The sequence below is a fragment of the Rhyacophila brunnea genome, unplaced genomic scaffold (assembly GCF_057557595.1).
Source record: "Rhyacophila brunnea isolate RB1 unplaced genomic scaffold, BYU_Rbru_1.0 scaffold_21, whole genome shotgun sequence".
NCBI lineage: Eukaryota > Metazoa > Arthropoda > Insecta > Trichoptera > Rhyacophilidae > Rhyacophila > Rhyacophila brunnea.
This window is the reverse complement of record NW_028232871.1, coordinates 25106094-25123437: the sequence shown is the minus strand read 5'-3', so window position 1 is coordinate 25123437 and position 17344 is coordinate 25106094. Positions and strand designations below refer to the sequence as shown.

Below are 17344 nucleotides of genomic sequence, written 5' to 3'. Positions count from 1 at the left end.
ACAATAGCCGATAACTTACGAGAAATAGCGACGCGATAAAAAAATCAGGGCATCACAGAGGATTTACTTTGGTCATTATAACGTATCCATATAATATAATGTTAACATTCAAATTTTGCCACAAATTGATTACCAGCCCGCCCCACCATACTTTTTCGCCATACTAGCCTGCTTCACCATACTTTCATATAACCTGCCGCCCCTAGGTGGGGGCCATGCCTGTGTGACACTTATTCTACGGGAAAACTATAAACAATGCGACTTTAGTTTGGAGAAAAAAAAATCTTATTTACGAATGAATATGACAAATTAATATTCAACAGAATTTTCACCGCCCTGCGCTACAAGGATTTTTTCAAGACTATTGCAAGCTGTTTTGTCCTGGTCGAATTGAAATCAGTAATACCCAGTAGTAAAAACGTTGATAGTAAACGCGGGGTATCAAGGCATTTTAGATAAAAATATCTACTGCGTTGTTAATCTGATGCAATCGGCACAAGATAGTGAGATGTACCACAATTTGATCGAACGTTTTCAATAGAAGACGGCGCCAAGACAATGTGTAGCACCGTGTCTTGGGTTATACGAACCGGAGCTGCTACTCTGCTACGGTTCGCTCTCGTACAATCCCAGCGCTGCCCCGCCATGTGTATGGTGTGTTCCTGTTTGTAAACTATTTCCGACGTCATAGGGATCAAATCCGACACAAGTTTTGTCATCCGATACGTTTCAGAGAGCGTATAGTGCCGTAGAGTGTACACATTGGATGGGTAAAGATAGAATGCACGTGCTCGGCTGTCGGCTCGGCAATCCGCTGGCCACTTACCTACTAATAACTAAACTCTAAATAGAATCGCCCGTAAACAATACAAGGACACGGCAAGACTGCTCGCCGCTTCCACTGCCCGATGAATGCTGAACTAGTTGGACTCAATTCGATTTTCGATTCAAGTTTTTTTTAAAGACAACGCAATAATAATATCATTATTTATTATAAATTAAAATGCTCGCAGCGCAAGACAAGATTGTTTTACGCACTACAATATAATGGCGTCGGAAGATTACAGGTCTGCCAAAGATATGCGCGTATTTACTGTTTACAGAGGGGGTGTCATCGGGTCCAGTGACGCCCCGTGAAGGTAAGCAGGTCGTGCGCTGCATGTGAGCGACACATTATAGAGGGCGGTGAACGAAAGAACGAATACAAATAGTGCAAGTTTTAAGAAGAGCAGTGGCGATTTTCTACGAAGCTAATATATAGCTAATTATTCACAAGGGTGTCTCCAAGTAGATTTCGTAAAAATGTTCTAATTTTCATCAGATGGTGTGTACTGTGTAATTATGTAAGTACTTAAATTTAAAGATTTTTAGTGTAGGTATTTGTCGATTTAAGATACCCTAAAATAAGAAGTAATACAATTTTAAGCTATAATAGACAGGTCCATTGGATACATAACACGGTCCTCCGTTCCTCCGATCATAAAGTCTCTCGTATGTCAAATACAGATTTTCGGTGCACTAAATCGAGACTAAACTAATCGTATTTTGTTATTGATATTTTCGCATTTGAAAATAAATATTTACCTAATAAAATGTGTTCTTTTTCGAGTACAAGCATAGAGTTTTTATGAGGTAATTTACGTTTCAATATCAAAGGAATGCGACATGACGCTAGTGACCGGTTTATGTGTCTAATATATTACATATTATTAAATACTGCTAATATATTCTGTGCTTTCCGCTGCAGCATTGTGAACCAGAACGAAATGTAAAATAGTCATAGTGTAATAATAAATATCTCATCCTTCTAATTTCTAGTGAATCAAAAACTATTTTTTTACATAGACATGTGGATATAATTTCGGTATAGAGGTTATCAATTTATAGAATGTGATTGCCGCTTTAATTTCTTAGATAATAATTAATACTCTGACTTCTGAAATCCTGAAAACATTTGTTAACTAAACAAAGCTACATAGACGGAGATGGTCACGTCGCAGCCTGATAAATTTGCCCGAGATCGGAATGCTTTAGAATTCATGCGGCTAGCACAAGATACGAAAACGTAGAGTTGCTACTTCATAACTTTGCACTCCGGCTCTAGGATGAAAATGGTGTACTTAATTATATTCTAAAAATATTATTTTGATGTTATTTTATGCGAGGTAATCAGGCAATCAGTGTAGTAAAAAGTGAAAAAAGTGCAAAGTTATAAAACGTATACTCTACTTAGATTTTGGTCCACAATTCTCGTTTGAATATGACATCGCCAAAAGAAGATCTGTTATTCCTTTCCGAAAATGTGTCATCATGGAAATATTGTGAGATTCTGTGAACCGTGGATTGGACGCCGCTGGTAAAACATAGCGATGTTCATTCGCGCCATAAAAATCACACGTTCTTTTTTTGAATTACGACACAATTTCAAATAATAAAAAAAAACAAAACAAAATGTGTTTGTTATTGATTGAGACGTCAGATGGTACGACGTTGTCTACAATTCAATTTTCGCATGGATTGCATCAGCCAGTCGAATCTTAATTGAAAAGAAAAGAATCCCGTATGACGTATGATATGAATGATATCTACGCAATTTCATTTACCATCGAGGGAATATCCGCTAATACCAATACCAAAGCAAGGGTTATTATAACTTATAATAATAATTCGTAATAAGTACACCAATTAAATAATACTGTTTCAGAAAGTAGGTAGATAGGTACCTACCAGAATCTTAAAAACTCTTATCATAAAAGTTAATGGCTTCACTAAACCACATCCGTCCCACACCACACTCTGTTATAATCGGGCGTATCACAGCATTCTACGTTTGATGTGAAGTATCAGTACTTTTTTGATTGGGAATGTCTCAGGAGCAGTGAGCTTTGACTGAATTTACATGACTTTATGTTGAAAGTGCCCACGGGAGAGAGGCAAAATTAAAAATCGCAGTAAATAACAAAAGCTAATACAAAACTGCCGAACAATCCAAGTAAAGAGTCATTCACGTCGACAGGATGACGTCGCAAACTTTTTAAATGCAACTCACGTGTCAACGTAACTATTGGATACTGCTCGCTCAACGGCAGTTTATCAGCAAGATTTCCGCGAGGGGGCCTCCGAGCCCATCAGCGTACCTAAAACCGCAACTGAGGCGGAGTGTTAAGATATCTAGGTATTAGGGGCTTCTGGTATCGGAATTGTGAATCATGAAATAAAATATCAATATAAATAGTTTTAATTTTTCGTATTTTTTATGATTATTTTTGGTATAGTTAGTTTTATAAGTTATTTCGAATTAGTATAGGATAATTAAATTGATACATAGTTCTAATGAAGTAGGTACCTACGTCATTTAAAATGTCGATTTTTCTGCAAAACAAATGTTTTTGACATGAAATCCTTTCCATTTATATCTAATCTAGTCTCGGCACTGTCACAATGTCGAAACTAGATCGGATATAAATAAAAGAAAGCGAAAGAATGACGATGCCATGCATTGAAATGAGGGTGAGATGAAAACATTGAAGACATTTCTTCAGTGTTTAATGAATGTCTTATTAATCATTTATTTACAGTAGGTACCTACTAAAATTCGGACCCACACACGGGAGGGTGGAGGTTGGAGGTGGTGTCATTCCATTTCGAAAAAAATCATAGTGTAATAATTTATTAAGTATTGATTAACCATGTCCTTGCTTTTTCGTACAAGGTGGTTGTTAGTAATTTTGAACAATCACAAACACCCAGGCTTTGGGAAAAACACATAAATATTGTGTTGTCCTGACCGGGAATCGAACCCAGGAACTCTCGGGTGGAAGACAAGCGCCTTACGCACTGCACCACGAGAGCCACCTAGATTATATAGTTTCTCAGTGTTTACTGATTAGTTTGTGAGTAGGTACAGTACTATCTTGTTAAAATTATTTTTGTGATACATATTGCTGTGTAGGCAATTTAGTTTTGTTGACATGTTTTTTTTAGTAGGCACTCTCTATAATTGCGACAGTTCAACAACACGTTTAAAAATATTATGTACCTACATCAATAATCAGGGGGCAAAAATCACTCTGTTTTTGTAAACACTGGGAGTGAATGAATTGATATTTTTATTTGTTTAATAATTAGTCGTGTATACGAGAGTACTGACTCAAACGAATTGCTGAATAGGCAAAATAACTTTATTATCGGAATTTTTGTAACATATACAAATCGAGGAATTAAGTTGCCAATACTGAACATTGTCGCCTACCACGCACTTTTCCTTTTGTTGCTGTCAAAGCGTTTGATAATTAATAATTATTATTGCAAACGATCGCTGCTGTGTAATATAGCTGTATTGTAATGCTGTTTAGTTTTATATTTGGTTTATTGACCTTTCTACTAGTGGTAGAGAACAGGTGCCGAGACCCTTTTCATATACTTATGTAATTTGAGGGACGCAGTTTCTTTTATGATTTGTCTACCTGATATAATAATATACCTACACAAGCAGTGTTGCCATCTTTTTTATGCTGATTATAGTACAAAGGCGTAAAAGTTATAGGATTTATGAAAAATATATAGTACAGGAACATTTTTCGTTTTGAATCCTTTAAAATTATAGTATTTTGGTATATTTGTGGTAAAATTATAGTATTTAACATTTTTCGCGGAATTAAAATCATAGTAAGTATTGTACTATAATTGTAGTACGGTTGGCATCACTGTAACCGTCTCGACTGGGATAATAGTCATAAATTATCAAAACTGAGCGCAACATGCAACTTTCTTATGTGCGTATAGGTAAAGCTGTGCGAGGACAGTGGCGTCACACGAAAAGCCAAAATGAACGAAGTGTGACATTTCGGGTTTATACCTGCGCTGCATGTCGGAGGAAAATAGTTGCGTGACTCCAGCTGTTTTTTTTCAAACTAAAATGTCGCATTTCACCAATGTGCTGAACTTCGTGTGTTTTGTGAATAACGATCACGTCACATCGACGTATTCGACACGTTGCAGATGAGACTAGTTTAGGTGTGAGAGCCGGCTGAAAGTTATAGTGGCAGGCTCGGATGTCGTCGTGACTCCCACTCCTCTGATTTATCTTCATAATATCATGAAATTATGATAGACCCAGTTTATTTTATGATTCGTCTACCTGAGATAATAGTATACACGAAAAATCATGAACTCGTACCTATATCCGAAGTGTAGGCAATACATAATAAAAATTTTAAAGAGTATTAGTTATTTATTATTCAATATTCCTACTGTTAGTGGTCTTTGGTCATATTACTGCTACCATTTTTTGAGACGTCGATTTGAAAATTATATCTAACAAATTGAAGATTTAAAAAATCATCGTACATTTGTTCTCTCCTAAATGTAATTAATAATGTGAGGCATAAAGACATTTTGAATTTTGGAAATCTATTATCTTAATGTTAGACCTAAATACACGGGTTATTTATAATATAAACATACTGATTTTGATCCATCCGGGAATAGAATCCAGCGTCTGTCGAATGCTGCTATTATTGACCTGATTGTTTAATGAAGAAATATTTTGAAAGTCTCAAATTGAACGGATATCACAATACTAAATACCTACCTACTGATTTAAAAATAATTACAAGATAAAAATAACTTTTTATATACAACGTTTTTAAATTGTCTGTTGAATCATTTATAAACTTGACTTGACTAGCTTAAACGATCAAAAAAAATTGTACTTGATAGAAATAATACTGAAATGTCATATTGATTTCAATATATGAATTCAATTCTACTTAAAGATGGCTAAAAGTATTTAAAAAATGCATTGGTATCGTGTTCTGATATATTCTAAAAGTTTCAAATGTCTAGCTAGTCGGGAAGTTAGTTAAAATCGATTGCAAGATTTGTACCGGACAAATAAGAATACAAGCTAAGAAAAACGTTGTAAAAAAAACGTTGTGAACTAATATTCCAAATTTAAAATAAATTCTGCTGAAAAAGCCTGAAAAATGCATGGAAAGAATAACATATTATATGAAAATATATTTGACGTTGTGTGAAACTGTCTGACAAGGTACCTAGATATTTTCTTACTGTTGATTGAGTGTATCGAACTGTCGGATACTGTTATTTCAACAGTATTTGCCGTGTTTTAAAGCAAATAAGAATAATGTGTAGACAGCTTGATCCAGTTATCATACTTTAACATGACGTTAACTTACGTAAACGGAGTATTCTGGGAAAATATTGAAACTGTAACGTTGGCATCCGTTCATATTTCTCTGGGGTGACATGATTAAATTGATATAGGTACGTACTTATTCTAATTAATTTGATTGTATTAAAATGCGTTTCATGATAATCATTGTCATATTATATAGTTAATTAAAATAACTCTCTGTTATTTCTGGATAGCAGATCCAAAATGGATTATAAATTATAATAAAAACGTCTAAATAAAAAACGAGATTATCTTGTTGTGGAGCTACGTCGAAAGGGTGACTTAAACTGGATTTAGTAAGGTTCCCTAAGGGGGGAGGGGTCTGATATAATGTGATGATTATTTGTGACGGAGGGGATAATAGGGGTCATAGAAAATGTAACGACATAAAAACAAAAAAAATATATAAACTCCCTTTTATTCGTAGAATAACTTATTCCGTAAACATTTTCGATGAAATTTTGAATGGGGGGGGGGGGGGGGTAATTTTAAAAATGTCAATCATGAGCGTCTCATTAGGTCCATGCTCTGTATCCAACATTGGCGAAGGGTGGAGGTAGGCTGGATCTGGCATAAATAATGCATACTAAACATTGTCAATCAAACATAGGCAGTGAAGGCTTAACGGCCCACATGCTCAGCGTAGGTCGACATGGAGTTTTTATGGAATTTTCATAGCATAACCCTGGACATTCCTTAAACGTTGTTTAAGGTACACTTCACATGGACGTACTGAAATATGACTATATTCTAAAACATTAGAGTGAGAGGTTTAAAAGAATATTATTTTATGTAATAAAAATACTAAATGCAGTCATCAAGTGTTTAAAATAAATATAAAGGATAAGGCTTCAAAATTATATAAATGGATTATCTACAACGTTTAAGGAATGTCCAGGGTTATGCTCTGAAAATTCCATAAAAGCTCCATTTTGACCTACGCTGAGCATGTGGGCCCATAATGAACTAAAAAAAACTATCCAACACCACCTGTAATATGTAATTCTTAATTTAACGAAAACAAATAAGTACCTATAACTGAAAAAGTGGGCACAATTTTGTCGGATCGCCCATGGCATAGGTACCTAAACTATTAAGGTTTGGTTTAGACAAGGTTTAATTGAATTTAAAAAACGAATTAGCACACATTATATTCTAAATTCAATGAAAACAAATACGTAAGTATGACTGACACTATATATTGTATATAATATATTATTGTATAGATACAGTTATACAAACATCTTAATGTCCACAATAGCTGCTATTCGCTAGTGTCCAAAGTACCTACTTGATTATCTATAGATTTTGGCAACACACCAAGTAAATTGTTTTTCCTTTAAAATTGTTATAATATAAAACAACATTTCAATAACACTGTTATAGAGAAACAGAATCGTAAGGGGTCAAAAATAGAAAATTGCACGTTCAAAGTCCATTTTTTATTTCATGTTTACTGCCAGTGGCGTAGTTGGATAACATGTTCATATTTATCAAGTAGGTAAGCAGGTATCTACCTACTCCATTGGAAAACAAAGTTTATGGAATCTCCGAAATAATGTTGCCTGTTTCCAAGCACAACATATTCTATGTTTACATTTGGAAAAGCTTATTATTTTAGTATTGGCTCAGCTAGCGTCAGCCATATTTAAACTTTGTTTATTGTTAGTTACTCTGAACAGGTATTATAGGTATTAATTATAGTGCTCTCATTAAAAACAGGAGTGCCGTATAAAGGTCGAAAGTTAAAAAAACGGATGAGTTAAAGATTAAATTAAATACTTTGGAACATATATATATATAGAAAATATATTTTTGAAAACAATGTTCTTCTTCTTCTTTGTCGTTACGTTACAGCTGAGGATTGTGACTATTCTTAAATGCAGTCATCTTCAGAGCGACTGAGACTCTCCATCCATCACAGCCCTCTGCTTCTCTCAGTGCAAAGACTAGAGTCTGTATTCTATAAGCTGGCGTTCACGTCACGTCGTTCGCGGATGGAGAGCATTGTGCCATCGTGTTCGACTGTTGCAAGTTTTCAATGGGAGGGAACGAGAATGAATGCAGTGCTGAATGCTGAAGCGGGAGTTTTTGTCGGGGGGTCAAGAGTTTTTGGTTACTGGATCGTCCAGTGCTCTGTTCAAGATATACGAAGCATTCGGCGCTGATACCACATTTATTAGGCACCAATTGTCTGCTGTTCCCTTTCTCTCAGGGTACATGACCATATAAAAATATGGAGAACACTGATGTTTCACAAGCTTCATTTTCGTGGTAATTGAAATTCTTCGATCGTTCCATATAGCGGTAAGTCGTCGCAATCTGTGTGCGTTTTCTTATATCTACTTCACATCCGCATTTTCCACCAATGATAGATCTCAGATAAATTATACAAACTCGTCCACTGTTTCTAGATTTCGGAGAAGGCTAACCATACGTAGGAGCGTAATGGCCCGAACACATTACCATCAACCATCCCGAGACGTGATGTCACGCTGAGATAGAAATAGTGAATTAATATGACGTGTTCGGGGGCCATAATAGGCGCATGTATCTTAGGGACACGCGCCTATCTTTAAGAGGCCAATATCGGCAACTTAGATTGCGTCGCCCACAGTGTCCATACATAATAATACATCATATTATATTGCAGATGTTTTTTTCTGCAGAAAAAAGGCAGTGGCCAGAACAAAACCATTTAAAATACGGTGAAGACACGCCTAACTAAATCGAGCCAAATTAGCAACTCTCGATGGTGTTTATTGCCAAGTTAATCCACATGGTATAATATGCTACTCTCTTCCCCAACTCGGTGTAGCAGCTGTGTGAGCTATCTTTCATCAACAGCGAATAGTTATTTAACATCAGATAATTCAGATAAAATTATTGAATAGATAAATATCTATCATTGAGGTAGTAAATTGAAGAATTATTTTTAGGACGGTCACGTTGCCATTGGTTTCCAATCCCCGGCCCGCAAACTATCCCCCTCTTTGTCTGAGCTGACATGTGCTCGGCGAGCACGCTTCGCGGCGTCGCACATGGCTGACCAATATAAAAATACGCCTCCTGCGTCGCGCGAATTGAATAGCAAAAATTCACATGAGATATTTACAAAAATAACCTTTCGCACGAATCTTCAGACAAGTGACGCGTTCGCTTTGTTGTGGTTTATTGGCAGATTTTGTCTTCCCGTCACTCAGACATTTTGAAACTTTCCTAAAATACCTACAATGTAAATAAATGTTAGTATACAAGGTTTAAGTATGTTATATCTTACATCGAAGGTTAAAACCGTCGTCGAGTTGTTAAAACCCCCGATGTGACAATTTTGTCATTATGCTTTATTTATATTTACTGTTCATCGGTTGCGTGTGTTGACTTTTGCTTTTGGGGATTCTGTTGATAAAATAAGTATTTACCTAAAGTAAGTAGTATCGTATGTGGTAATTCGAAGTGGTAAGTAGGTACATTATAAAAATATATCAAGCATATTATATTCGGTATTCTGCCCTTCCAAGGAAGAAGGCAGTAACTCGCAAAATTTGTGAAATTGAGTTAAGAATGCCATCCGTTAGGTAATTTTGAAAGTTATATAATATTCTGTAAATCAGTAGGTATTATCACTAAAGTACCATTAAAATCCTTAGTGAAAAAATGGACATCTGCTAAAATGATTAGACATTCCTTAGCAAAAAGGCAGTAATTGCACCTATTTATTGCAGTTACTGCTTGTTTATTATTACTTTGATTGTATTTTAACATCATACTAATAAAAAATACCATCGTTTTTTTATTATTTCACTGTAGGTACAAGAAATATAAAAAATACACATTACTTATGTCATTTATCTTGAAAGTGTGTGAGAGTCGGATACTGATTTCTACCTTGGAAGGGCAGTATGATTTTCAAGGATATGCTATATTTGTTTAAGAGCATACTTCAGTGAAACGGCAAATAATTTTCAACTATAGGTGCGACGAAATTTTGGACTCGCTGGCAATCGGAGAGCGAAAGTAGAGCTGTGAACACGTCAATTTGTTCTGTGACGGCGACGGGGCAATTAATTCTTAAATCGTGTAAAGATGACTAAAAAACGTTACTCATTTACTTGAAAAAGAAAACATGACAATGAATATATTATTATTATTATTAGTAATAGAACAATACTGCCCCATAAGCAAAAAGGCAGCTATTTGCCAAAGTCACATTTTGAGATAATGACACATTCACGTTTTTTCAACTTTTCTTAATATTTTTTTAAATAATGTGGATGAATCATTTGATAGGTAGGTATATGGTATAAGCAAAAATCAGTACCTATATTTTCAATCGATGCTGTGTTTTTGCTTATGAAACTCGTTATAATGTCTTTTTGTTTAGAATAACTACCGTTTTTGTGAAAAAAAACGAAAAACAATAGGTATATCGATTATTATACTGAAATTAATTTTATACCGCTTTTGACTTTATGTCAAATGGTTCAGAATTTCACGTAGAGCATCATCTGTACACTTACTCAATTTGTGATTTGTGTCGAAAAGCTGCCTTTTTCCTGAATAAACATAACATTAAATGAACGTATTTTGACTTTTTATGACAAATTATGTTTTGTTCTGCACGCGTCATTTGCACAATCTACGCGTCGCGTAGTCACGATCGTTTTAGACCGTGCCCCAGCTGAAGTATAGCCTTAAAAAAAATTGTTTATTTATTTTGAATGACAAGTCAGTAGGTGGGGTATTTTTCCGTTTTGTAAATGGGGCGGTCTCGATGAAATCTTGATGGTATTTGGTTCACGAAACAGTCACATTAGTGTTGTGTAGTCGACTCACGCTGACTTCGCGTGAGACAGTCTTCCGGCCGCAACTGGCGGGACTAAATTTAATCAGGACAGAAATACTACATACAACACTGCTGAGCGCTTGGGGAGGTCGACAATGCCCGGCCTCTGAAACTATTTAAATAATAATTAATAAAACTTGACAGTAGCGTACAGTGCTCGCCAATAATTATATCGGCACCACACCTAATAACCGGATCAGCGCATCTATTCTATACACAAAACTGTTATCGAGGGTAGTTTTTCATATGTTTGTATCGAAGTATGATAATTGTTACAATAAGTTAGCCGTCTAAACAGTCAAAACTGTCTATCTCGCTCTAAAATTTAGCACAACCAAGAGAGGTGCTGTTAAAACATAGCACTATTGTAACAATTACAACTAGAGTTGGGGATTTCCCGTAATGATGAAATTTTGAATTCTAGAGATTCGGGATTTCCAGAAAACAATTCTCGAGAATTCTCGAGATATCGATAAATTTAAAAAAAAAACTGTTAAAATCCTAAAATCCGTGTAAAAACAGACAAATTCCATAAAAAATATGTTTTTTTTATCTAAGTAAGAAGACAAACAAAATAAAAGTAGTAAAACAAAAATATTTCAAAACGTTACGTACTTATTAAAATAGAATTTCAAAAAACACTGACTGTCAATGGCTGCGTCTGACAATCGTGTACGCTTTTGAGACACAAAGTTCCCAGATGTTTAAAAATTGCGCTCATTTTGTGTCGACGTTGGCTTAATTGTGTTAAATGCTCCGATCAGTCTTTAAACGTTTTATATTTTCTGTCCACTTTTTTCATATAGAAAAATCGTTTTTTTCAATTAATGTTCGATAATAAAGAAATCCTGAATCCCGAGAAAAGATTCTCGAGATCCGGCATTTCCCGAAATGTTAAAAATTTAAATTCTCGAGAATTCCCGTCGGGAAATTCCCGAAACCCAACTCTAATTACAACTAACTTATTGTAATTGTTACAATAAGTGCTAATACTTCGATAGAAAAATATGAAAAACTCCCCTCGGGCCTCGATAGCTGCCGAAAGCGGCTTGTGTATAGAATAGATGTCCAGATGCGTACATAAAGAATTGGTTTCGGGGGATCCATTTCGGAAAACATACCTATTATAACTTATTATTGATTTTTAAGGTGGCGGACCTAATAAAATCTATCAATCTATTCTATACACAAGACTGCTTTCGGCATTTACGGCAGCTAAATAGGGTCAGAAAGTGTCGAAATATTAACAACTTATTTTAACAATTACAATAAGTTAGCTGTCTGAACTGTCAAAACTGTCTATCTCACTCTAAAATTTATCACAGCCAAGAGAGGTGCATACAGAGCACTTATTGTAATTGTTACAATAAGTGCTAATACTTGGATACTTTCCTACCCTAGATAGCGGCCGAAAGCAGTATTGTGCATAGAATAGTTGCGCAGGTGCCACTGACTCATATTTACCCCGCCTATTAGATACGTATCGTTCTTTCAACCGTGGAATTTTCCAGGTACCTACATTCACATACCCAGACACGCCGCACTTTGAGTCTAGTGATGATCGGGTCAGCACCTATAACTTCAGCGTTTGCCTCGTCGCATCCTCATGTGGTTATCGAATGCGCGAACACTAACGATCCTAATAATTATGACCACTACCACTGTGAGCACCCGTAGATATAGCTGCAGGTTAGGAGTGTCTGGGAATGGGGTATGCACCCGGAAAAGTGCAACTGTAGAAATCAGTGACACCTTCTAGATTTTGTCAACCCCGCCCCCTCACGCCGCCTTAATAAATATCTGTAATAAACTATTATGGGTATTTTTTAGAAATATATCCCACCCCATTCCACTTTTCTGTGCGCGCCTCGTGCGAGTAGACTTGTTGTTTGCTTTCACATAATATCAATGACATATTAAATGGACAACTCACTTCATACCGGCGCGCACGAGAAATTGTGCATGAAAGTCATTCACAGATGTATAGGTAGATGTCACGTGACCATATGACGTATCCATTTCCATTATGCGATACAAGCTTCGAGAATTTATAGTAATATAACCTTTATAGTAATGGCGTATTAGTGTCATGAGTCATGACTCATTGCGTTAGAAACAGATTCTCGGTTACTTACGACTTCTCGGATATTCGACGCAAGTGAGCCAGCGCATCACAGGCGACTGTCCAATGGTTTCTGTCATTCAATTGCATTGAATAAACATTATCTTAAAATGGCATTTTATAAATAATAAATAATACTAACACATGAAAAGTGATATCCCATCTTTCTTGGAGTGTTTAGTTTTTAGTTTTAGATTTTTTTTTACAATTTTTAACTAGGCACATTGGCATTTTGTAACACAATAATAACGGTGGAGTCGAAACCTGACAGTCAGAAATTTTGTATGGGCAGACCCAGCGGTGTCGCCAGACCGCTTGCAAGCAGAATGTTCATTTGAGCGTAGGATACCGATATTAAAATATGAATTTCGCCATCCGGCAGACCCGACACAAAGTGAGTGTCATTTTATTTTCTAGATGCTTCGTCCATTGCATAATATCTACATTTTAAAATGAGCCAGGAATGCACACACTGCGGCCCAAAATGGCATTTGTTGCGGCCCAAAATAACAAGTACTTCATTACAAAATCTAATTTCCTTTATAAATACCTACTAAGTTCTATCATGCAAATACATATGTACGTATTATTTAAGTTTTTTTTTTTCGACCATGTCTGATCCTAATAGGATCATATGGGCCTCCACAGAGTAGAGGTTTGTATTAACAGATTTTTTTTTACGAGAAATGGATGTCAGCCACTTGCTCAACCTATTAGGTCCATACCCTGACTCACACACATATTGAAAAACAATATGTGTACTTGCCAGACCCAGGATTCGAATCTGGGACCCACGGCATGATAGTCCAACGCTTATGCCGCGCGGCCACCGTGGGCGTTTGCAGAGTGGCGAGTGATTAAAGTGCTGATATAGTAACTATTAAATTAAAAATAATAAAATGTATGTCTCGTCTAGTATAATATAATATCATTATTTTTCAATACTTTTACCCACTGCGGCTCGTGAAAAATTAGAAAATGGATAAATTATTGTCCCTTATTTCAAATAGGTTGTGCACCACTGATGTAAACCCTAAAAGCCTGAAAGTGCCTGATTTTTTAAGTTTTCTTTTATCAAAAAAAAAAATGTTATTAAATTGAAACGTTCACTGTGAAATCTACGCCACTGTATTTTATAAATTTATACACATTTACACTGATGCAAGATTGTAACAGACGGCATAATATTAGTGTTCTGTTACATCTGTGCGCAATATTCCAACTAAATACTAAATGAATCAAAAAAAAAATAACACGTCACACAATGTAGATCTCGTTGTTATTTTTTTTTTAATTTAATATCCGTAGAGATGACACAGAAATAAACAAGAAATTAGAATATGACTGTCCAGATAGATTTTTTTATATCATCATTCATATAATATATTTAATATGCGTACCTACTACGTCATGCTTTCTCAAATGGAAGTACCTATCTGATATTGTTGAATGAAGTTGGTTGTATATCACGTATCTCGGTAATATTATGTATACATTCGCTTGTATGTCAATATTATAAAGAAAAATATTCTCTACGCGTGTCATTTAAATTAGTCATATAATCCGCTAGTTAGATGCTATCACAGAGTTTCTTTGTGAGCTAAGTGAGACTGAATAATCTGCAGACTTTGAGGAAAATAATGTTGGTATATGCCAGTATAATTCCTTCTCTTTTCTCACTTAGAAATTTACATTTTATCATATTATTAAGAGAGTTTTATTCTATAGCAGGGATGGCGAACCTTTTTACGTACGCGTGCCAAAATTTCCTAAATAATATTTTTCGACTGTCTGACGTGCCAAGCAGTTTTTTTTATGGCGAATTAAAAAAAAAAATTACAATTGAGTTTTCGATATTCTGTCTTTCACCGTATTTCTAGACGAAGGCATATCTTTTATTCTTTGAATATTTTTTCCTTGTTTTCGAATCACTCAAAGAGATCGTGGAAGCATTTAAACCACTCTTTTTACATATTATATTCTCCATCACTGAGCGGTTTTCCATTTTTAGAGATTATGTTTGAGGTTAAATAACGAGCAGTTATTATATTTGAGTGACTGCCGATAATTAATTTCATAAGGTTTGTTGATTGAATATTTTTATTTTTAATTGCCTGATCCTAAGGACCGACCTATGCAATCGTATATTTACATTAAACGTAATGATTATTCTTTAAAATGATTTGCCTGCAATTCTTTATAGTCTTTATACAATGCGATTTGTCATTATTTATGGATGTATTACGTCGTTTCCGTTTCCGCATCGATTGGCACCTAAACACAATATGAAAAACCGAAGAAAATAGGCATGGCTATGTTGTCATTATTTTTTAATATTATATATAAGTAAGTAAATACTTACTTCAGTATATATTTATTCGTAAAACTTTTTTATAAAAAAAAACATTTTTTAAATATAAAATAGTAATATTTCTTTTTTCTTCAAAATTAAGCATTCGCGTGCCATGCAAAATCATCTCGCGTGCCACTGGTTGCACATGTGCCATAGGTTCGCCATCCCTGTTCTATAGGTACGTCGTCGTGTTAAAAAAAGGAATAAAATAAAGCTATATTGTATTTGGTGCATCAGATGTCCGTGGTTATAGAACTTTTTAAAATTATTATTTGGTCAACACGTGCATTATATTTTCAGTTTTAATGTTATTTAACATTATAATATAGTAAAATATATTCTGTAAACGTTTTGTTGAATAATTTTAGAGAGATTGCAACATTTTGCGCTCTATATTAATTTTTCCACATTGGCGTAATTAACTTGTTCGACATACTTATACCAGAAGCCATATATATCACTTAACTCCAAAATCCATAAAAGAAGTGATAAATATGAAGTTAACTGTCAGCGCATCTATTCTATACACAAGGTTGCTATCGGCGGTTACCGAGAGTAGTTTATCATATTTGTGTATTGAGGCGGTTAATTGATACAATAAGTTAACTGTCTGAACTGTCGTTGTAGTATACCTATTATATAGTATATTGCGGACAAACACTGTATGCAAGGAACGATTATTCAATTGAGGGATTATTAATTTGTGAACTGCTTCATTGAAAAGTTGGGTATCGACTAATCATTATACCTAATACAATGTAACGTAATAAGTTCGAGTGACGTGTACTTAATATCGTCTGAGATCTTTAGTTCTATTTTATGTTGATATAATAATATATTACTATAAAACAAGTATGTTTATTATGAACAGGTTTTATTGTTGTTAACAACATTGTACCTACAGTGATTAATAATTATTAATTGTTAAGTAGACAGCTATTTGTCGGTAACTAAAATCGGAAGCTTTGATTTTTTCCAAATTTAAGGGTCGTAGAATGAAAAAAGTTTGAGTAGGTAGGTACCGTTGTAAATTATGGAATTAATTTCAATTAATTACAATTAAATGATTTATCTTTCAGGAATCCTTCTTCACGTGGGCCAGTGGAGTGAAGGAAGCTGGATGCTTCCTGTCTGTGCGAAGCGGAACAGGAGAATCGGTGCTATTCGTCCCTCGTCTTCCCGAGAACCATGCCGTCTGGATGGGCCGTCTCCACAGCCTTGAGGACTTCAAGAACATGTACAGGGTGGATGAGGTCTTCTATGTTGATCAGGTAATTTGAATATTGTATAATATTGACATAATGAAATGCCTACATTTATCTTATCGAAATATGTCGGTGAGTCAAATTGATTATAAATAGTGAAGAGTAGATTGTTTAAATGTAAAATGTGTGTAGGTACCCACGTCACCTGTTTGGAGATTAAAGGAGAGAAATAAATAAATTAACTCAAGAATAGTCTTTCAGAAAATATTTATTATTTAGTCTTATTGAAATGTTTGTGGGGGACGTACTATTACAGTTATGGTTAGGTTACACAGTGTTTAGATCAGTGTCTGCCGAGTGTGTGCCGCGAAAGAAGTATGTGAATCTCTAATTTTAAAAAATTTGAATTTCAAAAGTGGGCAGTCCAACTTGACGTACATGTAATTTTATCAGAAGTGCGGAATACGGTAAAGAAGCCTATCTGCATCATTTTCTATCACTTGCTTATCAAAAGAATGACTATATACACTTGACATTTACCCTTTCACCGCGGAGCATTTAATTGTTATTTAATTACCACATTTAAGTAACATGCTAATTATATCGAATGGCCAACTAA

The 17344-nt window shown here is 35.0% G+C and overlaps 1 protein-coding gene across 2 annotated transcripts in view; it reads left to right on the top strand.

Moving 5' to 3' along the window:
• The window catches only part of Dip-C (dipeptidase C), a 160917-nt gene that overhangs the window by 107197 nt on the left and 36376 nt on the right, over positions 1-17344 (top strand). For both annotated transcript variants that reach the window (XM_085949084.1, XM_085949083.1), the window contains exon 3: positions 16600-16791. In XM_085949084.1, coding sequence (XP_085805210.1) covers positions 16600-16791 — 192 coding nt within the window. The remainder of the gene's footprint in view (positions 1-16599; positions 16792-17344) is intronic.